We start from the raw sequence: 25,056 nt of genomic DNA, 5'->3' as shown, positions 1-25,056 counted from the left end.
CGAAGAATCGAACCAAGACCTTTTAGGGTCCACTTGAGCCACCCCCCCATAAGAAGTGGAATGTTGCCATAATGGTACATGTAACAGGATTTTTCACCAGTGGTGGTGGTGGGGGGGGGGGCATCATTTAATTTGTCCATTTCTTTTTAGCGGACTTATAACGTCAGAATTTGAAATGTTGGAAAAGTAAAAATCAAAATAAATAATCCAAAATAAATAATATATAATAATAATAATAAGGATTACAGCAGGGCAGATAAACAAGCTAGTGGAATAATAGTGTTGAATTTCATCCTGCTGTTCAACGGCAAAGGAAACACTGTACTCTACAATACTCACTCTGCATAGTGTCATAGTGGCTCAGGTTCCTGCCCCTCAAATTATTCAATCTTCTGCTTTATTTACTGTACTCTCTCAGCCTGCTGCTGCTGCTGCTCAGCCGACAGCCGTAATGGAAATAAATGAACAAGAAGACGGTACAGTGGTCTGTGAAAAAGAAAGGCTCGTCGCCAAGAGCGAAACCCGCTCCTCATCAACAAGCGACTTCACACAATACTGCAGTCAGACTGTTGCTGTTGTGGCTCGTGGTACAAAGATAATAATAATAATAATAATAATACAATAATTGACGGGCCAGCCTGGCTTGAATTAAACAATTTGAGTTTGTTTACTTGTTCCAGACAATGATGCAACGCCGGTTACGGTTCAGATGTGTAGCAAGCGTTTCCCACAGTAAACACGCAAATCCGTTCACCATCACTAAAATAACATGGATTATAATTTAAAGAAGTAAAAAAAAGCCTACATAAAATCAGGACCTAGTCGACTTTAATGTCCCGTCTTTGTTAAATAGTAGTGACAACGCTTTTTTAAAATTGTGTCTTGATGCAGTGCAGATATGGGGGCGGGGGTGGGGGTGGTGGGGGTGGGATGGCTTTCCAGCAGAGTTAACTGACTGAGACAATGTGAAGGTTAATCACACTTTGTGCATCTGTGTGTTTACATCCGAAACGTGTGCTTGTATCGCCGTCGGAGAGCAAAACCGCACAGAACTGTTGAACATGCTGAACGTGACTAAAGCTGTAAAACCTGCGTGTGTGTGTGTGTGTGTGTGTGTGTGTGTGTAACGGGACAGTGCCTGGATGGATCTCAACTTGCATTTGTTATTGATTTTCACATCTGCGCATGTGCGCGCCGGCGTGCTGCTGTTTTAATGTAGAGATTTAAACGCAAGAAAGAAATTCTCCACGGCGTGTGTCTTGGGTCCCACAGGACTAATGCACACCCCCCACCCCCTCTCTGTAGATGAGGCAAAAGCACCCTTTCCCCTACACACATGGTTAGTTTTATCAGGGTAATGGCTGTGCGCTGCTTTCGGTTAATGGGCAGGGCGGGGGGCGGGGAGGGAGATGGTGGTGGTGGGACACCTCGGCCAAACACGAAGCCTTTTTTTTTTTTCTCCAGCTCTCGAGGTGTGCGATTGCAAGCGGGGGCAATAATAGTTGAACAGTTCAAAGTTTACTAATGGTCCGATAGCGCTGGAAGGAGCCTACTCTTAAAAGCAGTCTGATAAAAAAGAAAGTACCCGTGCTGAGTCAGGTCTTAAGGTTGTTGGATTTGCCGGTGCAACCTGTCTATAATGCGGTTAGCGTAAATTAAATAGATGCAGTGGACATCATCATGGTGCAACCGAGGTCTGTTTATTGTAATAATCACATTAGGAATGACGGCTGCTGAATCTGAAATAAATCTAATAGAATCTAATCATATTGAGCCCTTAAGGGAACACAGTGGTACCTCGGTTGTCATCATTAATTCATCCAAAAAGGTCAGATGAAAACCAAAACGTATGAAATCCAAGGCAGTTTTTCCCCATAGGAAATAATGTAAATCCATTCATTCATTTTCTACCGCTTGTCCTCACGAGGGTCGCATGGGTGCTGGAGCCTATCCCAGCTGTCTTCAGGCGAGAGGTGGGGTACACCCTGGACTGGTGGCCAGCCAATCACAGGGCACATATAGACAAACAACCATTCACACTCACATTCATACCTATGGACAATTTGGAGTCGCCGATTAACCTAGCATGTTTTTGGAATGTGGGAGGAAACCGGAGTACCCGGAGAAAACCCACGCATGCACTGGAATTGAACCCAGGTCTCCTAGCTGTGAGGTCTGCGCGCTAACCACACGACCACCGTGCAGGCCAATGTAAATCCAGACACCCAAATATATCAGCAAAAAATACATTTTTTTAGAGAATAATACAGTGGAATCTTGATTAGTGTTTTTTGATAAATGGAAAAAATGTACGCCAACTTTTTGCCGTGTTTTGTGTACATTTTCAGTTGTCTTGATGTGTTTTTAATACAACCGAGTCCAGCCACGCTCTTAATGCATTTGCATCACCAAACGTCCTTGAACCACAAGTCAGCTCCGTCATCTGTCTATGATGTCATCAGCAGTTGACTCTGTAACTCCTTATGAACTAACACTACAAAAAACTGCTAAGAAAAAAGACTCCGGGCTTTCAGATTAATTGGATTTACCTGATTTTTTTAAACTTATTTGGTTAGAGTACGTTTCGGTTGGTTCGCTAACCAAGGCACCACTGTAGTTATAGTTTTGGTTAGCGAACCAACGCACCACTGTAGTTATAGTTTTACATTATTACATTACATTTACAATTATAGTTTTATTGGCACTTGCAACTTTCTTTGGCCCCGTGGCGGCTTATTAAGCAGTCACAACAGAACCAGACAGTCAGCAACGCGTGGGGGTTCTTTGTTTGAGCACTCTATTTCACGGAACTGACTGGTTTTTTTTTTTTAACCAGAAATTGTAACCAGAAACCGGTTTTTCCTGTGCTGTTGGTCCACTTCCGATTTGTGTGTTTGGAATCATTTTCTCCATACCGATCATATCTGTCCAAGTGTAAAAATTAGTCAATTGGACCAGTGCATTTAGAGAGATGGAGACGATATGGAGGTGGGGAAGATACGTACATATTTTGCATGTGAATCACTTCACATAAAGACTAAGTCAGCGTTCTTTGTCTTTTTATTATTAATGTTGACTTAGAGATACTTGTACCATAGTTCCATAGGTTCCATAGGCTGATATGTGGTCATCTTTTATTGCCATCACCTGTGGTTGCTGGTAGTGCAACAAAATAATAGCATAATTGTTGGGCATGATCCACTGAAAAACTTGAAATAAATAATATTTAGCTTTATAGGACGTTTCATTAGAACCTGCAATCGCCCTGACAATGAAACACGTCGAGACTTGAAAATGCCCGCCATGCACTTAAACCTGTCGTTGAAATGCAAATCCATGCGGCATAGTTTGGCTCAGCTCAACACAAGGTGCCCTTGGGGAGAAAAAAAATATTATTATTAGGTTGAGTTCTCCCGCAAAGCCGACAAAAATGGCGTCTGTAAGTTGCATTTCTGAACTCCCTCTCCGCTGCTTTTCCTTCCCTCGCAGAGCCAAAGTCCACCTGTTGTTTGTGGTTGTGGTTAAAAAGGTCGGGAGTGCGTGGCGGTTGAGTAATAATGTAATTACACTTAATTAAAGCAGACTTCTCCTGCATGGAAACATTGGCAGGCATTGATTATAAACACACAAGGCTACAGGGTAAAGTCAGCATGTATTGATTACCTTTTGTTTCTGATTACTTCGATAGTTATGGTTACTATGGAGACTAACAGTCTTTGTTCATTTTCCCAGGTGATGCCTTCCCGACTGGATCCAATCCCTTCATGGCGGGTTATCCGAGCCCCTCCCCCTTGACCTCTGAGCCTGCGTACAGATCAGCCAATCCGAGCGGTTTGCAAATGGCGCCGCTCTGGGCATCGCACGCTCACGAAGGTAAATACATACATAGCACTTCATCAATCAACCACCATAAAAGACACGAGTGACGTTTTGGTTGTCAGGAGTACGCCGACACCCCGCTTCAGCCTTCTGCTAGTGGAGGTCTGTTCTTGTTCTCGAACTCATCACTTTTTCCAGTGGGATCCTTTTTTTTTTTTCATTTATGTCTCCGGCTTCGGCTCCTGTCCTAAATGTGTCTCCCTTCCTATGTCCTCCAGTCAGCCAGTCTCGCTTTCACCTGCCACGTCTTGCTGTGTAGCGATATACGGCGCTTGTTCTTTTTTTACGCCCTCCTGCCCAACATGTGCTTCACCTCCTTCTCCTGCCCCAGTTTTTCAACATTTCTCTCTCTCCTGACCTAGCTTTTCAACACCACATGCATGTACTACGTATGGCTGTCTCCTCCTGGGACGTCTTTGTCCTCTGTCCTCTCCTTCTTAACTTCATGAAGTGATTGAACGTGTGTGTGCGCGTGCCCTCTTTACGCGTCCCTCCCATTTATGTCTATAGTGGTATAAAGTCATTTAGAAAGATCTTGGGAACAGAGGTGTCCAAACATTCTACCATTGAGGATCGCATAGTATGTGTATAATACATGTCACTATGATATTCTTTACATTTTTATTTATATGTCATTGTATGGTCATATAACCTCGTACTTTGGCACACAACACACAAAAAAATGAATAAAAATTAATAAAATTAAGTTTTTAAAAAATTACATAAAACTAAAATAAATCCAAATTATATTAGGAAAGCAGGAAGTAAACAAATGTAACAGTTACTGATTGTAAAAGCACCAGATAGAGGGGTAGGATTTAAAAAGCTTTGCTTCTTCCTACTCCTTTTGGACATGTGGAACTGTGAACTGATTATGGGATGCATTCAATTGTAATCTGATGCATGTTCAAATTAAATTAAACCATTACCGTTAGCATTATTCATTAAACACTTTAAATCAAGTCAAAGTGGGTCAATATATGCTAAGCTATTCAGGAAAAAACAGTCTACATCTCAGCTTTGTGGTATACGTATATATTCCTCATACTTATTATTGATTGTATCTTTGGTATAGTGTGTAACATTTTGCGTAACCGTGGCAATAAAAACACACACATATATATTTGATAACATTCTGCATAAACACGGGGCCATAATTGATTGCCAAATTTGATAACGGCCACAGCAACCTGCAAGGATACAACGGCAGGCCAGGGGTAAGCAACAGGCGAGCCATCACAACATTTATAGTGTTAAAGATATTCCTATTATTATTTGATTGTGGCTATTTTTATCTGTAGAATATGTTGCCACCGAAAATGAGCCATGGGCCACACTTTGGACACCCCTACTCTAGAAGGAGAAATACAGTAGATTCCAATTGGGATTTAAGTCCAATACTGATTACATGGTGTGTGGATGATGCAGATCCACACCCTGTGGATCTGTGGATTACTACACAATGAGCATTTGTAGCTCACAGAATATAGAATGATACACCATGACTGACTTCATATTCAGGAGGCCATGATACTTTTCACTTAAAATTTAGCCCGTATTTCACGGCACTGTAATCTTAGCTTAAAACCCCGAGCACCGTGGACCGAAGAAGTCATGGACTCTGATATGAATAGAATCCTTCACGGCTTCCTAATGCCCGATGTCTGCCTTGTAAGAGCAGCAGAGGTTAGAAAAAAAAAACTGGAAGCTTTTCCGGGCAGTAGATTTTTGATCTACTCAGGACACACCAACGCTTCACAGGAGCTCTGTATGAAAGCTGTGTGAGATCAGTGGGTCGCTGTTTGCTGTGTTTTAAATGAAGCTACACCACACTCACCCCCCCTCTGTGCAACACTCCCTAATATATTTCTACCTTTCGTGCTTTTCACCATGCACTGACACCCCCACTGCTCTCCTCTCAATTTCCTCCTCTTACACCATAGACAGATTTATTCGTCGGTTCTGCTCCTCAGCTTTTCACGCTGGAATGACTGCAGCGTGTTTTGGAGATGCCTCGGCGCGGTTGTTCCTAGGCCGTGTGGGAATATCTGGTGACACCAGTCAGCACAGGCGATACAAAGCACACACAAAAAAAAAAATAAATAAAAGGCAGAGCTTCAATTCTATATTAAGATCTAGTCTCTGAGAGCAACAGCTGGCTGTCAGGCAGACTTGCGCCCACTGCTGACCCCCGTGAATGCAGCGACGTGAGGTGGAGGTGATGCTCGGAAAACATTTCAAAGAAAAGAGCTCGCAAAGCCTGACATGGGATTTGCCTGATCTTGTCATGCTTAAATAGTCGGCTTAGATAAACATTCAGACTATGACCTCATTTTCAGTCTTTTTCTTCTCGTGCTGCACAACAACTTCAGTGAATGTGAAACCAAATCATCCAGATGGGAATTTAGAAAAAAAAAATCACATTAATATTTCCAGTCCCACACATGAACTGATACAATTATTTTGAACTCATGAGGAGATGTATGTGATGCAGGCTATCATTAGACTCGGATCATTAGTGAAAACATCTTGCTGCTCTAATAGCGTACATTGCATTAACTCATGTGCTGTATGTTGGGTCGGTTTATGGAAGTAGCAATTACATAGATTCATTTCAAGTGTGTTGCTTTTGCTCAGATAGATGTAATGCTCTGTAATTACTTAAAATGGTAAAATGACTAAGAGGAGCTGCAGCCCGTTTTTCCCGTTCCTGAAGAATTCTCATCGGAGCACTCGGATATAAAATACTCGGAAGTTTATTAAGTGTATATATTGTAGCTGGCCAGTCGTGACACGTTAAGTGTTTGTGTTTGTAATTTGACTTCACTGATGATAATAAAAGCCATTTACTTGTGTACTGGATTAAAACAGTGCTTCACAAATAGTTGGGCGGGCCCCCTGCGGGGGGGCGGCTGTAACTAAAATACTAATATAAGGCATTCAGAAGATGTGATGATACACAAGCAACAGACTTGATAATAAACGAGACACAATAAACCCTTACTAAAATCCCAAATGACAACACAGGCTAATGTTTCAACTCAACTCTGTACCCCTGATATCACTTCCTGTCCGCCGGCCACTCAACTCCCCTAACATTGCAACACATTTACGCCCAAGTAGCAGTCTTATTTGTGTTTTAAGTAGCTTATTTGAGCTTATTATGTCTACTATATTGGGTAATATGAGAGTAAAGGTGGTTATAGGGGTGTTATTTTATGTCTATAGGGCTCTAATAATGTTAAAAAATGTATTTAGAAGGTTGTAAGCAGGTTTTTTATGCTCTATGAAAAGATTCCATTTATTAATAAGGAGTCCTACTTTACAAAAATTCATTTATCATGGTCGAGTGTGGAACCAATTATCCATGATAAATGAGAGATACGGTATTAGCAAGTATTTTTGCATTAACCCTTAAAAGATTAAAATATGTTTTCTGTTATAAATGTCATAATTCAACTACAGTGTGTTGTGTTTGTGTCTCAAGGCTACCCTCTTCACGGCAGCTTGTACGCCAACCCCTACCTGTCATTGGGACACTTGGACCCTCCCTCGATCTCCCAAAACCACCTCTACGACTCCCATAAAGGTCAGTCGCTACCTTTTTGCCTCCCCTAATCAAAATATAGCTTTTGTCTTCAATGTTTATTTTTCTTCATGACCTAATTGTGTACTTATGGATGTTTGTGTGTTTCTAGAGAGCTTTTTCCTGCCAGCTGCTATTAGTCAGTCATCCCTCCACCCTCCATCTGCTCCCCCGAGGACACTATCCAGCTCCACGCCGCCCCAAAAGGCATCACGAGACGGAGGCAGAGACCGGTCCTACCGGGTAGAGAGGGACAGAGACAGAGAGCGGTCCAGAGAGGAGCTGCGACCGCATAGCGTGGTGGACCTCACTGTTGATGGCAGGAGTGAGGAAGACCGCCGGGCGCGGGGTGGGGAGCGGGAGAGGGAAAGGGACACAGAGAGAGATGCTTGGCATCCTCACCACCATCAACAGAAATCCCACTCTCAACCCTCTACAGTGGAGCCCAGGTCCAGGCCATCACCTACGCTGTCCTCCTTCCCTCCAGGTGGGGGCGGAAGCACACCCCGACTCCTTGGACAAGAATCGGACAGAGGGGGCCGGGAGGCGGAGTTCGGCTCGAGAGCCCACCATCTCTCGCATAACGGAAACTCTAATAACTCAAACTTGCTGACAGCCTCTCACTCGGAGCGACAAAGGAGGAGCGACTCGGCATCAGCGGGGACGCTGCCCTTCTCTTACACACTTCCCCCCGCACTACAGCCCTCCATTACTGCTTTGCCCCACCCCCACACGCCCAGAGAGTCTATAAGAGAGCAAAGAGTCAGCGCGCCGACATATGTGCCTTCTGTGGAGGTTTATGATGAGCGGGTTGGGCCCATCCAAATCGCTTCGCAGGCCCGCGACAACAAGCACGGTGACAAACATCGAGATCGAGAGCGAGAGAGTGACAAAGAGCTCGAAAGGGAAAGCTACAGATTTTCCGAGAGGAGCTCGATTGAACATCCTCGGCTGTCCCAGTCTGGCGATTCAAGCAATCATCGAGAGGAAGGTTCTGTAATCTGTTCCAACGGTTCCGTCGGCAAACGAGGCCAGGACTCCTCTCACTCGTCCAATCAATCAAGGTTTAGCCCAGAGGCTCGGGACATGTCCAAGCACTCGAGTCGTCTGGGCTTCGAGCGGACTGGGGGAGAGCGAAATTGGAATTCCATCAGTCCGTTGGCCAACTATGCTACCAGTCACATGGCGGCTCTCGCCGCCCAACACGGACACACGCTCAATTCCCCACACAGCCAGACAACACACGCACAAGTTTCCCATTCCCCGCACACAAGCAACCGGCCCGCCAGTAACTCTCACGCACACAGACATTCCCCACAAACACACCCCGCCGAACACGGACAGAGCCGCACGGGCGAGGAAGGAACCCAGAGACTCTACCTGGACCCGTCAGGCCTCTACCGACCTGGTGGGGGGGAGCGAGCAGGTGGGGCGACTTCTGGCCCCGCAGAGGTCTCAGCCATGCAGAGTCTCATTAAATACAGCGGGAATTTTGCCGCCGAGGGCCCCGCCTCCTCTTCCTCATCGAGACACACAGCAGACACACGAGGGCCCTTCGGAGGTTTGGCCAGCATCGGGATGGAGGAACGCGAAAGAGAACGAGAGAGGTCAGCCGTAGTGTCAAGCGGTACCGGATCTTTGAGGGTGCCGCCGCAGCTGAAAAGAGAGCAGGAGCGCCCCGACAGCGCCCGCTCCTTTGGTAGGGAGGCGGAGGGAGAGGTGCGCCACCCTCCGGTTGGCATCGCTGTCGCCGTAGCGCGGCAGAGAGACAGCAGCAGCAGTAAACAGACCAGCGGATCCTCGGACCCTCAGAGGCCCCTGATGCCGACGGCTATTAAAGGTAATTTGGCTCTAAGTATTTATGTATATGTCCTCTCGAGACTGAAAATCAAACCCAGAACTTCCCCTCACACACACCCTGGACTGGTGGCCATCCAATCACAGGGCACATATAGACAAACAACCATTCACACTCACATTCATACCTATGGACAATTAACCAATTAGCCAATTAACCTAGCATGTTTTTTGGAATGTGGGAGGAAACCGGAGTACCCGGAGAAAACCCACGCATGCACGGGGAGAACATGCAAACTCCACACAGAGATGGCCGAGGGTGGAATTGAACCCTGGTCTGCGCGCTAACCACTTGACCGCCATGCCGCCCCCACTTCAGAACATCCCAAGTTGATTTATATATGAAAGTGTCCGGCAGGGATAAAGTATGTATCTTACCAATATTCCCGAATAAACTTCCTTTCACCTTTTTAGCTTTCAAATCACATGCTTGACCGCAACCCCCCCCTCCCCCCTCCTCCCGGTGATACTTCAGGGGACTCAGATCTGCTCCGTTAAACGAACCAAGAACAAATCACGCCTCAGTTTGATTTCTATGAATTATGAATGATTCATTTTACTTTGGCTCCAAGTCAGCTCTGTTTGACTTGAAGGCATTCATGCATATAACGTGATTGGAATGGTTTTCGCCCAGATTACAAATTTTGTCATGTGATGTGTGTTTCTTGTTGGTCTCTTTTTCGCCGCAGCTCCTTCTTCTCCCATCTTTTTATCTTCTTCTGCTTCCATCCAACTTGTCTCTTTTTTTTTTGTCTCTGTCACAGGTCCAAGTTGTTTTTGTCCTCTGCTCTCTCTCTTTTCATTTCCTTCAATGTCTCTCCTTCTGAGGGGTGTTTTGGCAAAGCGCTCCCTCCTCGTCCCACCTCGGGGGCCCCCTTTTTTTCGCTCTTTTCTGCAGCTCGTAGGCTCTCTCTCCAGTTCCCAACTTCACCTCCACCCACTCTGCATTAAACATGGCATTACAGAGCGCGGCTAAAAGCTACAAATAATCCTTGAATGACAATAAGACCATTGGTTTGTTGCTAAGCAATGACGAGCCGAGAGAGTGACGGACTTTGTTAATGTGTATGTGAAAGACTGAGTTTTTTTTTTTTTGTGAGGTACCATAGATGACTCATTGAGTGTTTTATTAGCATTTAATTGTGCATGCACGTCCATCCCTTGGAAGGGAGCTTTATTCTACTCCTTACCGGGTCGGACTGATTGCTGTGCTGGAACAGCCAGTCTAAAAGAAGCTCTTAACAAACAGCTGAGGATTTACTCTGAAAATACAAACAGAAGGAGGCGTGCATGCAGGGATGAAGAGAGAAGGAGGGTTAAGAGGGAGAGCTATCGGAGAGGTGGGCACATGAACAGGGATCAATACGTTGATAGATGGGAAGAGAGAGTTGTGTGTGAAGAAGTGCACAGCATTAGGGAGGTGGGTGGGGGGGTGCATAGGAGAGGAAAGGTGGTGGCTAATCGTTGGCTTTGTGATGCACACAGGAGGATAACGTGTGGGCCAGGCTCCTAGTAACCTTGGTAACAGTTGAAATCTTTGCCGCGGAGTATGTCAGGGTTGGTTTAAGTTCCTCGTCCCTTGACAGGCTCCACACACACACACACACACACACACACACTCTTCTACTGCACACTACTAAAGAGTTCAGTACAGTTGTGTAGAACCTTTCTCTCCATCTTTGGGCTTCGGGGACCGCCAGTCGGTGGAGCCTGGTTGAAAGGGTGGTGGGTTTGGGGGGGGGGGGGGGGGGGGGAGTGCAAGGAGATCCTCATGTTTATTCTTTGCTTGCTTAACAGCGTGAGGGGCATTGCCCGTTGGATTACTGTAGCTTTAGCAGCTGGAGTTTAAAGTTCAGTGTGCACACAGGCAGCCAACAGTCTACTATGACACTGCGCTAATTAGCCAAAAAAAGAATGTGTTAGCAAGGATGTTTGTGCACTGTATAAGTATACCACAGTTGGAACCCCAAAACTGCATCAAATACGAAATGAGCCCTGAGTGCTGTGCAGGATCAGTGTGATAAATGGAGCGCTGTAGCAGAGACGGCAGGAAGCTAGCTACAAGATGACAAACACTGTGCGGGCTGTCAGGTCAACAACGTGACGTCTGTAATGGTCGGTCAGATTCAGGTCAGCAAACTGACCCGCGCTTGATGAGCCTCTTGTGCACATTACCTTGTGTTCGCTCAGGGAGCCATGTTTTGGTGTACTATTATTAAGCACACTGCAAAGTCATGCATTAGCAATCCATGTTTTGTGTCCAGTCATCTTTTTACCATGACTAATTTGTCTTTTCTCTGTCGTCAACACAGATGAAGAACGAAGTGAAGAACGTGCTCGTCATCACGAGGACAGGATTCTCGGAGGCAGATTGGAACGCGACGATAAAGTGATCAGGTATGGAAGACATACAGACGCTAGACGTTTACGCCGGCGTTTTCAGCTCCAACACATAAAATGACTGTCCTTGCAGAGACCCCAAAGATCTGCCAGACTTCGCCCAGTTGCACCCTCCCCTGCTGTCTAGCGGCTTGACGCCCAGTATGATGACAACCAGCCTCATGACTCCCAACCTTATGGTGACCGGCGGGACAGGGCGATGGCATCCCGACCCTTCGACTCTGACCTCTCACCCCTGGCTGCCGCGCCCTGGAGCCCCTCCAGTATGGCTCTCCAGCTCACCATACAGTATGTGGAAAAAAACGGACGCACGTGACATTGAAAAACATTACCAGTGATCGTTGTGTGGAGTTTTAGGATACACTTCTACCTTATTTACACTCGAAGGCCACACGGCCAGATGTGAACAGGTGCAAGTCGGTGTGTTAAATGGAGCGCCGCTGCCCTTTTCCGATGGCATCTTTGCCTCGCTCTTTGACATCTGAGTTATTCAACTTGGTGCTAAAGACGGCCTAAGTCGCTTTAACACGTACGGTATGCTCAGTCATCTTCGATTGGTGTAGTAAGCGAGGGGGGGGGTGGGTTTTGGCTTTCCCTCAAGTGATTGGTGCGCCAGCAGCAGCAGCATCAAGAGGGTCAAGTGCCGCAGACATTCCTGAACTTTGCAGGCCGTTCCAGACCTACGCCTCCTCATTCCTGGTCTCAAAATAACCGTGTCAGCAATCTGGGATTGCACATTAACTGTACACACACATGAACAGATCCCTGAGGGCCAGCTCCCCCCGTCTAGACACTCGGGGAAGAAAACAAAACCAAATCCTCTAAAAAAAGCAGCTAAATTCAGTGTGAGCCCCCTGATAAAACGGCCATTATACCGTCAAAAGAGGGTATAAATACTGGATGAAACAACATGTTTGAGCTTTGTAAAGGAAATGTTTCTCACTGGCTTTCCCTTTACCGCCCTTCTTCTTCCACCTCCATACCTCCTTCTCCTTCTCAGGCTTGAGCTCTTCCTCCCTTCACCAGACGCTTCCCCCAGGCTACCCACCATCCCTGGGAGGCTCCATACCTCCTCCCTACCAGTTTGTCAGGGACTCCCAAACTGGAAAGCTTATAGTCATCCCAACAGAACATCTGCCACACTATGGTATTAAAGCCTCTCTTTTTCTGTGTGCGTTTGAGCCTTATGAGGACAAATAGACACAATTCTGTACGTAAAACAGACCACTTTTCAACTGCCCTTTCATTGTGTGCAGGAGGTGATGCGCTGGAGCGCGGGGCCCCTGTGTGGCCCGGGGTGTACGGCGCAGGTACCTCCTTGCAGCACGCAGCCCAGCTCCAGCTTCTCTCCCAGCAGCAGATGCTCCGGCAACAGGAACTGCTCATGATCCAGCAGCACACGGCGCAGGTTCTGGAGCTGCAAAGGAATGCACAGCTAGTCGTAAGTGCTTGATAAATAATCAATCCTTTGTATGTGAGAAAGACTTAATGGTAATGGTAATGGTAATGGTAATGGTTTAATTTCATTTGAACATGCATCAGATTACAATTGAGTGCCATCCCATAATCAGTTCACAGTTCCACATGTCCAAAAGGAGTAGGAAGAAGCAAAGCTTATTAAATCCTACCCCTCCATCTGGTACTTTTACAATCAGTAACTGTTACATTTGTTCACTTCCTGCTTTCATAATATAATTTAAGGTTTTTTTTTTTTTTTTAAATAATGTACCTCGTACCGAAGTACAAGGTGATATGACCATACAATGACATAATGTGTACCATAGTAAGTGTCAATATAGTGATATATATAACACATCATGACTGGTTCAAGACTCTTCATCCTTGTATTTAGCAAACATCAACTGCTTGTATTGTTTCTTGAATTGGCTTATCGTTGTGCATTGTTTGAATTCCTTACTCAATCCATTCCATAGTTTGATTCCACATACTGAAATGCTATGGCTTCTTAACGTAGTCCCTGCATATGCGTTTCAAATTTAGTTCTTCCCTGAGATCATATTTCAAGTATTGGATGACATTTTTAGGTCATTGGTTATTTTTAGCCTTATGCATTATTTTAGCTGTTTGAAGATTAACTATTATCAGCAAATTGAAGTATTTGTGATTTTAGAAATAAGGAGTTGGTATGTTCTCTGTAGGCGGCATTATGAATTATCCTTACTGGCCTTTTTTGCATTACATTTAGCGAGTGAAGATTGCTTTTGTAGTTATTACCCATATTTCCACACAATGGTTGACAAGAGGGAGACACTGTGGTGTGGACGAAACAACAAAGAAATTGACGGGCCATTAAAGGTTTCAAAGTCCGCCCACCATGTCAGTATTGAAGTAGTATTACAAACACAAAGTGTGTTATTGAAGTTCTGTGTACCATGCACGTTTCAGGAGCATTTAAAGGCCAGTGAGCATCGTCCAGACACGGACGACAAACCAGACAAGAGGAACTCTGACTCCAAACACCGCCCATCGTCTAGGTCCTCGCCGTCTCGCTCACCCGTCCCGCAGCCTCGCAAAACTCGCCCTCCATCTCGCTCGCCGACGCCGTCCACGTCCTCCGTTACACCGCTGCTGCCCTCGCCCGTGACCAACCTCAAGTCAGAGGAAGGGAGGCAGAGAGTATTATCGTCTCACCCGCCCGCACCCGTGTCTCACGCACCCTCCCCGCGGTCGGCCTCGCCGCATCCGTCATCACCGCGGCGGCCAAAACATGCTGAGTCTGCCGAGGACGGACAGGCGGAAAGGCGGGAGCGCAGAGACGGACATAAGCCGGCTTTTCAAGGCATCTACTCAGGTGAGTCAGGTTCTAAGGTTCTAAGGTGAAAAGCATTCCTGGATATTTATCTACCCATTTTTTTCTCTCTTGCAGACCTCCCACCGGGTTACCCTTACCAGTCCATTACTGCTCCCTTCGGCGCACCGTTCCCTGCATATCACACCACAGCAAACGCTGAAGTGCTCCCCCACCGCCACGCTCATTCTCTGGATTTGAGCGCCTCCCTGCCGTCGAGCCACCTCCATTCAAGGCTGTTAGACGCAGACATCAAACCACAAAAGCTGACGACCAAGAACGAGTCATTCCTGAAGCAGGAGCATGTTGTGGAAAAGCATCAACTGGACTTAACGGAACCGCTGCGTCCTCGACTGCGCACGTGTAGCCCGGTTGGAGCCCGGCAAGATCGAGGCTGCGAAGGGGACTCGTTGAAGCTTCAGTTGATACCTCATCAGGTTCCCGGTCCTCCGCTTCGACACAATAAACGCTCGGATGACGTCAGGACAGAAGAAAAAGAAGGACAAATCAAAACAGAAGCGCTGCCGTATTTATGCCAGGAAGCGTATTCTTCTCCACTTATCGGAGCTGAGCCCGAAGCAGTGGCGCACAAGCATCTGGATGGAATACCATACCCATCATGCATCACGGCCGATCTGGACCGCCAAGAACCCGCCAAGCCAAGCACAAGTGCCGTGCTTGAATCCCAACAACCAGCCGCTCCAAAGATCTTGCAATGCCCTCCAAATCAAAAGGAGAATGTCACAGAAACCCTTGACACGTCCGGTTCCTCACTCCCACTGGTGCTTGCTTGTGAAGATCCAATGGCAGGCATGCTTGCCCTGCTCACGGCCAGTGAGATGGCTCAGGAAAACCTCATCCCGAGGACGGAAATCTCTGCCGACTGTAGCGCTGCCGCTTCTCTGGAGATGGTGGCGCTAGAGGGCATGGCATTGCTCAGCCAAATGGCTCAGAAGGAGATGGAGAACATCAGCAAGGAGCAGGGTGAGGAGAATGTTAGAAAACCGATGCGATCATTGCGGATCCTTACTTATCTTTTGCTTTGTCCCATTCAGATACGGCAATCGAGGGTCTGGACTATCTTCTCGAGGCGAGCAGACAAATTCTCCTGGAAGCCATAGAGAAACAATCCCACATTGATCTGCCCCGAACTCTGGATCCCAACAAGAAGTACAGCTGGAGGCAGAGGAAGGAGGAACCGGTGAGAGGAGGAGAAAAAAGCATGTTTTACGACGTACAGTAAGTTCTCAACTTGCCTTTGTCTCCTTTCCATGCAGCTTTACAGCAAAATGTCTTTGGACGTGTTGGACGCCGTGGAGGTGGAATACCGCTTCCGCTTGGCTGAGTTGCAGAAAACGTACAAGGAGAAGCAGCGAGAGATGAGCAAGCTGCAGAGACGCAGAGACAAGCAGTGGGTGCACATTACACACACACACAATCTCCACACAGACTTTTTCACTCTCCTGTTATGTCAGTGAGCGACAGGAGGATGAGAGGCGGAGTCTAACCAGGCGAGGCAGAGGGCGACCCAGGAAGAGAAAACACTTGGCCACACCCCCCAAACTGGACACCAGACCCGGAAAGTAAGTGTGTCCCACTTTTGACGTCAATCTATAAATCCCAATTTTGCAGTTTTCAGCACCCGTGTTCCGTTTGTCGCAGGGTGGGTAGGACAGTGCAATACTCGGAGGACTCCGAAACCGGCGAAGGACACAGAAAGAAGTTTCGGGTGTCCAGAGAAGACGAGGAAACGGAGACGGGAAGTTCAGGTTTGAAGGTGAAAAAGAAGAAAAAGAAGAAGAGCTGGAGCGACCAGGATCCATCCGGCGTCCACGCTCTGGAGGTAAGACCCACTTTGGAAGTGTCCCGTTTACGTTCGCTCCCTTGCTCTTTATTAATACGTCACGGTCGTGCCGTTCTTAGGGTCTGAAGCTGAAACGCGGCCGTGTCTGCGAGCAGGAGCAGCTGGCCTCGGACCTCAACAGAGCGCTCTCGCTCTCGCAGCTCGACTCTCTCGCCACGTCCCGCAAACTTCCGTCCAGCTACAAAGGGGAGCGACCCAGGGGCAAGTCCACAGACGGTCAGGCCAAGGAGCGACCAGTCCACTCATTGTCGTCCAAAGGCAAACACAAGGCGGCCATGAAGGCCTCGGAGGCCATACGGAAGGTGAAAGGTCACAAGAAGAGCGCTTTGTTCTCCCCTGTGAGATCAGAGATCAGCAGCTGCTCTAACAGTGAGTAATCTACTTTATATATGCTGTATTTATTTTTAGACGGTGAAAGAATTATATTTATATAGTACAGTGTGTCTCAGGCTACAGCTAGCTTAATTTTATTATCCTTTTTTATAGCATCGACTCATCGTAAAACAGTAACTCGGAGGAGATAGCAGGATTATGCAACAAAAGCAAAAGTGCCCCAATCAAAGTGGCATTATGTGCCTGCTAGTCGACCTCCGTGAACCAGGAAGTCCCGAAAAAGTAGACACATTTCAGGGCTTGACAATAACGATGTTGAGACCCCCGCCTTGATATGAAAGTTTAATGTTAGTGCGGCCCGCGCAAGTTTGATATGGATGCTGTATGGTATCATGTACCCAGAAAAAAATTATTACGTTTGATTAATGTTCATGTTAAAGGTTAAATAACTGTTAATAGTTATCCTCCCTATCCGTGTGGAAGTGGTACGTTTTTGGCTATTTAAGTTTAAAGGAAATAACTTGAAGGCTACTGTTTAGGTCGCTAGCTCTCTAGTTTGCGAGTTAGCGTGTGTCAAGAGCCCGCAGTTGCGCAATATGTTGTAAATAAAAAGAGTATAAATGTGACTATAGTCGTGTTTTGTCATGTCTACAGGGCTCTAATAATAAAACTATACAAACAATACAAACAATAATAAAACAAATAATTTGTCTACCCACCAACTATATGTGGTTTCTTAAGTTTTTATTATTTGCCGTTTTATTATTATTATATTTATTTATTTATTACTGATTGATTGATTTTTCTTTATTCTTGATTTATTCATTTATTTTTCATCTTATTTTGTGTAGAGAACAGTAGAATGTTTTATCAGAGCTTTTCTTGTAGAAAATCGAAACCAAAGCAAAGTTTATTCATTTTTACTGTTTTTAATAAATGTTGGAAAACCTGATGCGGCCCAGTCCCGCCCAGACCCTAGCTCCAGTGGCCCCCCAAGTAAATTGAGTTTGAGAACCCTGGGTTATGGTCTACCGTTGGAGATTCTTCCTCCCGGTTTTGTTTAATGTGAAGTCCTCTTGTTAAGTGTAAATCCTCTTGAAAAATCATTAACTTTACTTTCCTTACACCAGACTCTGACTCAGAGGGTCACAATTCCGCAAGAGGGGGCTGGCCCTCTCTGTCAGGGCCGCGTTCCCACGGCAACCTGACCCGAAAAAGACGCGCTGCCTTGTCGCCGACTTCCGTGCTGTCCAGTGCCAAGACCCAGAAGAAGAAGAAGAAGAAGCAAAAGAAACACAAGCACTTATCCCTGCTGCTGGAAGAAGCGGGCCTCAGCTCGTCGGACGACTCGTTCGATCAAGGTTACTGACCCTGTCTTAGAACACACCGCGCCGTCGTGTCACACGATAAGTCGTCTTTTGAGCCTTGTCACACGCTTGTGTCTTTGCCTTTTTTGCTAAGGCGGCCATTTTTCCTTGACCATCTCTACCTCTCCTCTCTTGCTGCTGGCTTCTCTGCAGAGTTGCATTTGCTTTGTTTTCTTTAAAAAAAAAAGTTTTTTAAATTGCCTGGATTTGTAGAGTTTGTACATTTGAATGTGAATTGTGAGATTTTTCTTTTTTTCCATAAAGTTGTATTGCAGTTTGGTACCTATAAAGCTTTATTAAAGGTTTGGAATTGATTAGTACAGAAAGCAAAACTGTGGTCCTTGTGTCAGCTTCATCTGTCTTGTCTGTCTCTTGTCCAGCTGCAACCCTCATGTCCTTTTTTAGAGCTTTCTCTTTTGTCCGATATCCCTCTGCATGCAACGTTTGGAGATATTGCTCAGTTTCCGCTTCAAGGTTGATGTCGATTAGACTCCCGATTTGGGGATATTTGGACAAAAAGAGCTCTTCTGTGTCTACTAAACCTTCCAATAACACTTTCTGCTGTTGACTTTGCTTTGTGGGCGACCTTCCCGACACCCTTCACCCCTGGCCCAACTTGTCCTACCCATGAGTGTCTCTTTGCCTGTTTCATGTGCTTGTGCTGCTGCTGCTGCTGCTGCGACATTACAGAAGCTTGGCCAAGGACTTGCTCAACCTTAAGCCAGTAACGCTAGTCTAAAGCGTTGCTTAAGGTAGACTGTTCTAAGGCCCGGCTGCGCTATGGCTAGGCTTCACTCTCGCCGCCACCCTGCCCTGCCCTGCCCCGCCCTGCCTGAGGCCACACCCCTGTCACCTTCTCTGTAAGTAGGAAGCGCCCCTCTATTTTTTTCCCGCTAACTATGGACTATGCTGAAATTGAAATCCATTCACAAGTTAATTTTATTTCTATTTTTACTTTGACTTTTTTTTTTCTTTGAGAGCCATAGTTACACCTTTTATACCAATTTTTTTTTTTTTACTTGGTGTTGCCATGGTTACTCAAACGTCTTATGAAAATGAATGCAAGGGGTCTCACAGGGCTGTCCTCTCATGCCTACCTCGTCCTCTTCTCTTGCCTTGCTGTCGTTAACACACACAGTGGACTCACAGTACAGCGAACGCACCACGTTAACCTCCTAAAATGACTAATGCAGAAACTATTCAAAAGCCTGTCCATGTTTTTTTTCCATCTTGTTACAGCCAACTTTATTATAATTGGTGCTCTTTGTACTGTGCCTCCACCCTCAATGTTAACACGCTAACCCCCCCCCCCCTGAGGAGACCCTCCTCCTATTCATCTGTTGAACCTAACTGCTAACAGCACAGCGCCACACCGCTAACCAGCAGTATGCTTCAATGTTTATATGTATGTGTGCTTCATGTTGTTTGCTGCTGTTGAAGGAAAGACGTGGGTTGCAGGTTTTTATTTTATTTATTTATTTAAATGATGTAATGAGGCTTTTTAAGTAAGTCAGGTCACATGGTCTATCAGCTGTGTGAGTGGAACCGTATAGTGTGCTGCATGCATGTGTGCTGTAGGACATAAGAGAGGCGTTTGGATGGTGTTTCTCTCTTTGCAGTACGGGTTCCGTCAGCCAGTTTGTGTGTTTGTGTGTGTGTGTGTGTGTGTGTTCAGTCCAGGCTGCTGTGTCATTCCACACAAGGGTTCCAAACTCAGCTTTCGTACAAGCAGTGTTATGTTTAAGCAATAAGAAGTCACTTGACCTTTTGTCACATCATGTAACTTAGCTAACCTTTTTTTTTTGTCAACAGAAACATCAGAGGATGACTACGATGATAACGAGGATTCCGATTCGGAAGACGGTGGCTGCGAGGAGAGCGGCCTGGGTCTGTTGGCCAGGTTTGCGGCCAGCGCGCTCCCCGTCAGCTCCGCCCCTTTGACGCTTCTCCCTGATGGCAAACACCGCAGCCGGCAAAGCACTCTGGGTAAAACACAACATGCACATCGGCAAAGTAGAATTCCTTATTTAATTCCTTATTTATTTAACAAGCTCTCTTCGGGCGAGAGGCTAGTCGCCAGCCAATCACAGGGCACATATAGACAAACAACCATTCACACTCACATTCATACCTATGGACAATTTGAGTCGCTAGCATGTTTTTGGAATGTGGGAGGAAACCGGAGTACCCGGAGAAAACCCACGCATGCACGGGGAGAACATGCAAACTCCACACAGAGATGGCCGAGGGTGGAATTGAACCCTGGTCTCCTAACTGTGAGGTCTGCGCGCTAACCACTCGACCACCGTGCCGCCCCAATTCCTTATTTATGAATGAGATATTTTATTTACTTTCTAAATACATTCTGGAATATTATTAGAGCCCTCTGGACGGAAACTAACACCCCTATGGTCACATTTACTGTCATATTACCCAATATAGTACACATAAGAAAAAAATAAGCCATGTAAGATTCATGTGTGTTGCTGTACATGTGCACCAGTGCTATGTGGGTGGACAGGAAGTGATGTCGGGGGGTTCAGAGTTGAGTTTTAGCTTGGCTGCAAGCTTTTGTGTCTCTGCAAACATGACAGCAACATTACTGACACCTAGTGACCAGTGTAGGATATTACATATATCACAAGGTCTTTGAATACATCTTCCAAATGCCTTATATTTGCATTTTAGTTCATTTAGCATTTTTTCTGCTTGAATATGTTTAATTTAGACAAATGTTACATGCATATTTTTGACTAATCGGCTGTGTTCAGCCACAAAACTGCATGATTTATAAATGAATATATTCATAAAATACAGTGAGAGTGGTGAGGGATTACTTTATATCTTTCTGATGACCCAACCAAAACGAGAAGGACTCCTTATTATGTCAACAAATTGCCTGATGGTTCCTCTGATTGTGCTCTTTTGTGGTTGAGCAGGTTCTTCTGCCCGAGTGTGTTTTTTTTTTTCATTACTGTGGTTTGGAAGTGTTGTTAAATATTCATTCATTTCTAATTGTTACATTGTGGTGAATGGAATTATTGGCTTTTGAATTATGTATAGAACAGATGTAATCAATAATCCTATTCATAGTTATTGCAACGCACATATGTGACTGATCACGAGAGCCGATAATGTTCAGACAATGCATCTTAAGTAGAGGTGTGTACAGTAGTAATTAATAGTAATAATTTTATTATTTATAGTAATAATTTATAATATTATAATAATAAATAATATGTAATATAATAAATTATGATAATATAGTAATAATATAAATAAAAAATATAGTAATAATGTAATAATATAATAATGTAAAATTATATATACTATATAATATAATAATATAAAAATATATATAATAATAATACTATTATAAATTATAATAATATAGTAATAATATAAATAAAAAATATAGTAATGATGTAATAATTTAATATCAATTATATATATATATATATATATATATATAGATATGTATATATAATATAATATATATTAATATAATATAAAATATATATATAATATAAAAATATATATAATAATATAATATCATATATAATAATAATAATATAATAAATTTTAATAATATAGTAATAATATAAATAAAAAATATAGTAATAATGTAATATAATAATATAAATTATATATATATATAATAATATATAATATAAAAAAACACATATATATAATATATAATAATAATAATATAATAAATTATAATAATATAGTAATAATATAAATTAAAAATATAGTAATAATGTAATAATATAATATAATATTATAATATAATAATAATATAATAATATAATATATATATATATATATATATATATAGTAATAATTAAAAGTAGTAATTTGTAAGCGTGCACAGGCTGTATTTTGAATAATGTCTTCCTCCATCAGGTTCGTCCGAGTGCGAGTGGTCCGACTCCGGCTCCGACTTGCGCCTAAGAAAGTTCCCCTCCCTGCTTCACGGCAAACGCTCTGCACCAGAACTCCCCCTGTTGCCCCCGGCAACCCGCCGCATTGACCAGACCAGCCCGACCAAGCGTGACGACACGTTGCCTGTCAAGCGCAAGCATCTTCCCGCCAAGCCGCGTCCCACGCCCCAGTCGCCGCGGCGCTTCAGCTTCGACTTGGCGACGGCTTCCGGCTTCGGGGGCTTCAGCGAGGACGAAGCCTGGAACCGGAGACGCAGCGAGAGGATCTTTCTCCACGACGCCACCGCCTCGTTGAACTCGGCTTCCACCAGTCAGAACTCAGCCCCGCCTCTCCCCTCCAAGCCCGCCTCCAGACCTAAGCAGTCTCTTCCCAGCAGAGAGGGGAAAGATGCAGTGAAAGTAAATATCCTCTCTTTCTCTTCCATCATGCACTTGTTGCCCTTTTTGCACTTTCACTGTGTTCAAGTCCATGTTGTCTTCATCGCGGTAACCATGTTTATTCTGACTTGTATCAAGCAGAAAAAGAAGCCCAAGGAGTCTTCCTCCTCCTCCTCTCTGCCTGTGAGCCCGGCCTCTTTGGGCAGTCCAATGAGAGACGGCACCGTGGCTCTGAGCCTCAGCCCGGCGCGGAAGAGCCAACCAAAAGCCAAGACCAAAGCCCGGGAGGTCAGTTGATCAGTCAGCATGACTGATTAGCATTAGCGGCGTAAACTAATTGCTAAAACAAACCCAGACATTATGTTGTACAATTTCATTCATTTTCTACCGCTTTTCCTCACGAGGATCGCGGGGGTGCTGGAGCCTATCCCAGCTGTCTTCGGGGCGAGAGGCGGGGTACACCCTGGACTGGTGGCCAGCCAATCACAGGGCACATATAGACAAACAACCATTCACACTCACATTCATACCTATGGACAATTTGGAGTCGCCAGTTAACCTAGCATGCATGTTGTTGGAATAATTTTACTTTATTTTAGTTTTATTGTGTGCGAGATTCATTGTTGTACGCCCCCCCCCAAGTGCACATTCATTCATTCATTTTCTACCACTTATCCTCACAAGGGTCATGGGTATGCTGGAGCCTATCCCAGCTGTCTTCAGGCACACAGGGCACATATAGACAAACAACCATTCACACTCACATTCATACCTATGGACAATTTGGAGTCGCCAATTAACCTAGCATGTTTTTGGAATGTGGGAGGAAACCGGAGTACCCGGAGAAAACCCACGCATGCACGGGGAAAACATGCAAACTCCACACAAAGATGGCAGAGGGTGGAATTGAACCCTGGTCCTCCTAGCTGTGAGGTCTGCGCGCTAACCACTCGTCCGCCACGCCGCCCTGTTGTACAATACCGTACAGTAAAATACGTGCATACGAGCATATCGTCCACACTGCCCACTGAAACTCACCAGCACAGTCTCGGTGTAGCAAGTGCTCGCTTTTGCTGTGTCGTCTCGTCCATCTGTGGAACTGTGTAAAATGTTAAAGGCCTCCAAAGTGTTAGTGGGATGGTGTGGAGGAAAAGCATAAGAATTTTCTGCAAAGTTAATGTCGCTAGCCACAGCATCAGTACTTGAGTTGTATAGCAAATTCCGCCTTTGCATGGATAATTGTTTGGAAGACAGAGACTTGTTTGGAAGACAAAATGTTATTCTAAAGCAGCGGCGTCTAAACTTAAGGATGTGGGAATGGCTTTTACATTTTTTTTAAACTACATTTTTGGGCCGTAAATGGCCCTCAGAGTGTGCTTTGGACACCACTGATATGATCTCAGGGAAGATGCATGCACGGGGAGAACATGCAAACTCCACACAGAGATGGCCAAGGGTGGAATTGAACCCTGGTCTCCTAGCTGTGAGGTCTGCGCGCTAACCACTAGACCGCCGTGCCGCCCATTAATAAAATTAAGTTAAAAAAAAATTAAATAAAATTAAAATAAATAAAAATTATATTAGGAAAGCAGGAAGTGAACAAATGTAACAGTTACTGATTGTAAAAGTACCAGATGGAGGGGTAGGATTTAATAAGCTTTGCTTCTTCCTACTCCTTTTGGACATGTGGAACTGGGAACTGATTATGGGATGCACTCAATTGTAATCTGATGCATGTTCAAATGAAATAAAACCATAACGCCCATTCCTGTCTTTTGCAGCCATCCAGGGGCGCCGTGAGCCGACTGATGGAGAGCATGGCTGCAGACGAAGACTTTGAGCCCAACCAAGACAGCAGCTTCAGCGAAGACGAGCTCCTCCCGCAGCGCGCTAACGGCGTGTCAGAGAGGTCCTCCACGCCTGGTCAGTGTTGACACATATGGGCCCCGTCATGCTTCACGAGAACCTTCACACACGTGTGTGTGTTCATGTACTGTGTGTGTTGGTTTACATGTCCAGCTCCAGTGCAGTGTGTGTTGGACAAGGACTCACTGGTGGATGGACTCAGGGTTCTGATCCCGATGGACGACCAACTTTTATACGCAGGACATGTCAACACTGTGCACTCACCTGATATGTGAGTATATATTATTATATTATTATTATTATTATACACTCGTCCATCACTTATCACGGTTAATTGGTTCCAGACCCGGTTGCGATAAGTGAGAAAGTAATTAATAAATTGAATATTTTAGCATAGTTAGCGCATAGAAAATTGCATTAAAAAATTATTATTATTTTTTTTTAAACCCATAGACCATATTAAACCATGAAACAGCGATCATTTATTCATTATTTTTTGGAAAACTGCAATAATTTAAGTGGCATGTGTTATGTTTTTATATTCTTCATGTTGTGAGATAATAAAAAAAAATATTATGATTATTTTTTAAACCCATAGACCATATTAAACCACGAAACAGCGATCATTTATTCATTAATTTTTGGAAAACTGCAATAGTTTAAGTGGCGTATGTTATGTTTTTTTTATTCTCCATGTTGTGAGATAATTTTAAAAAGATATATATATTTTTTTTTTTTAAACCCGTAGACCATATTAAACCATGAAAAAATAT

At 44.7% G+C, this 25,056-nt stretch overlaps 1 protein-coding gene across 1 annotated transcript in view; it reads left to right on the top strand.

Annotated features, from left to right (window-relative positions):
- tnrc18 (trinucleotide repeat containing 18) overlaps positions 1-25,056 on the top strand; it is a 45,780-nt gene that overhangs the window by 8,755 nt on the left and 11,969 nt on the right. Inside the window, exons 3-22 of the mRNA XM_058050456.2 lie at positions 3,733-3,873; positions 7,367-7,468; positions 7,578-9,305; positions 11,635-11,719; positions 11,796-12,010; positions 12,723-12,869; positions 12,979-13,163; positions 14,129-14,534; positions 14,610-15,515; positions 15,587-15,732; positions 15,809-15,942; positions 16,007-16,114; positions 16,194-16,374; positions 16,455-16,764; positions 17,859-18,089; positions 19,908-20,081; positions 22,002-22,438; positions 22,559-22,705; positions 24,199-24,340; positions 24,437-24,554. Of these exons, the coding sequence (XP_057906439.2) occupies positions 3,733-3,873; positions 7,367-7,468; positions 7,578-9,305; positions 11,635-11,719; positions 11,796-12,010; positions 12,723-12,869; positions 12,979-13,163; positions 14,129-14,534; positions 14,610-15,515; positions 15,587-15,732; positions 15,809-15,942; positions 16,007-16,114; positions 16,194-16,374; positions 16,455-16,764; positions 17,859-18,089; positions 19,908-20,081; positions 22,002-22,438; positions 22,559-22,705; positions 24,199-24,340; positions 24,437-24,554 (6,043 nt within the window). The remainder of the gene's footprint in view (positions 1-3,732; positions 3,874-7,366; positions 7,469-7,577; positions 9,306-11,634; positions 11,720-11,795; positions 12,011-12,722; positions 12,870-12,978; positions 13,164-14,128; positions 14,535-14,609; positions 15,516-15,586; positions 15,733-15,808; positions 15,943-16,006; positions 16,115-16,193; positions 16,375-16,454; positions 16,765-17,858; positions 18,090-19,907; positions 20,082-22,001; positions 22,439-22,558; positions 22,706-24,198; positions 24,341-24,436; positions 24,555-25,056) is intronic.

The sequence above is a fragment of the Doryrhamphus excisus genome, linkage group LG16 (assembly GCF_037039965.1).
Source record: "Doryrhamphus excisus strain RoL-2023G ecotype Guam linkage group LG16, RoL_Dexc_Guam_v1.1, whole genome shotgun sequence".
Lineage (NCBI taxonomy): Eukaryota > Metazoa > Chordata > Actinopteri > Syngnathiformes > Syngnathidae > Doryrhamphus > Doryrhamphus excisus.
The sequence above is the reverse complement of the archived record's forward strand: the minus strand, read 5'-3'. Positions and strand labels throughout refer to the sequence as shown.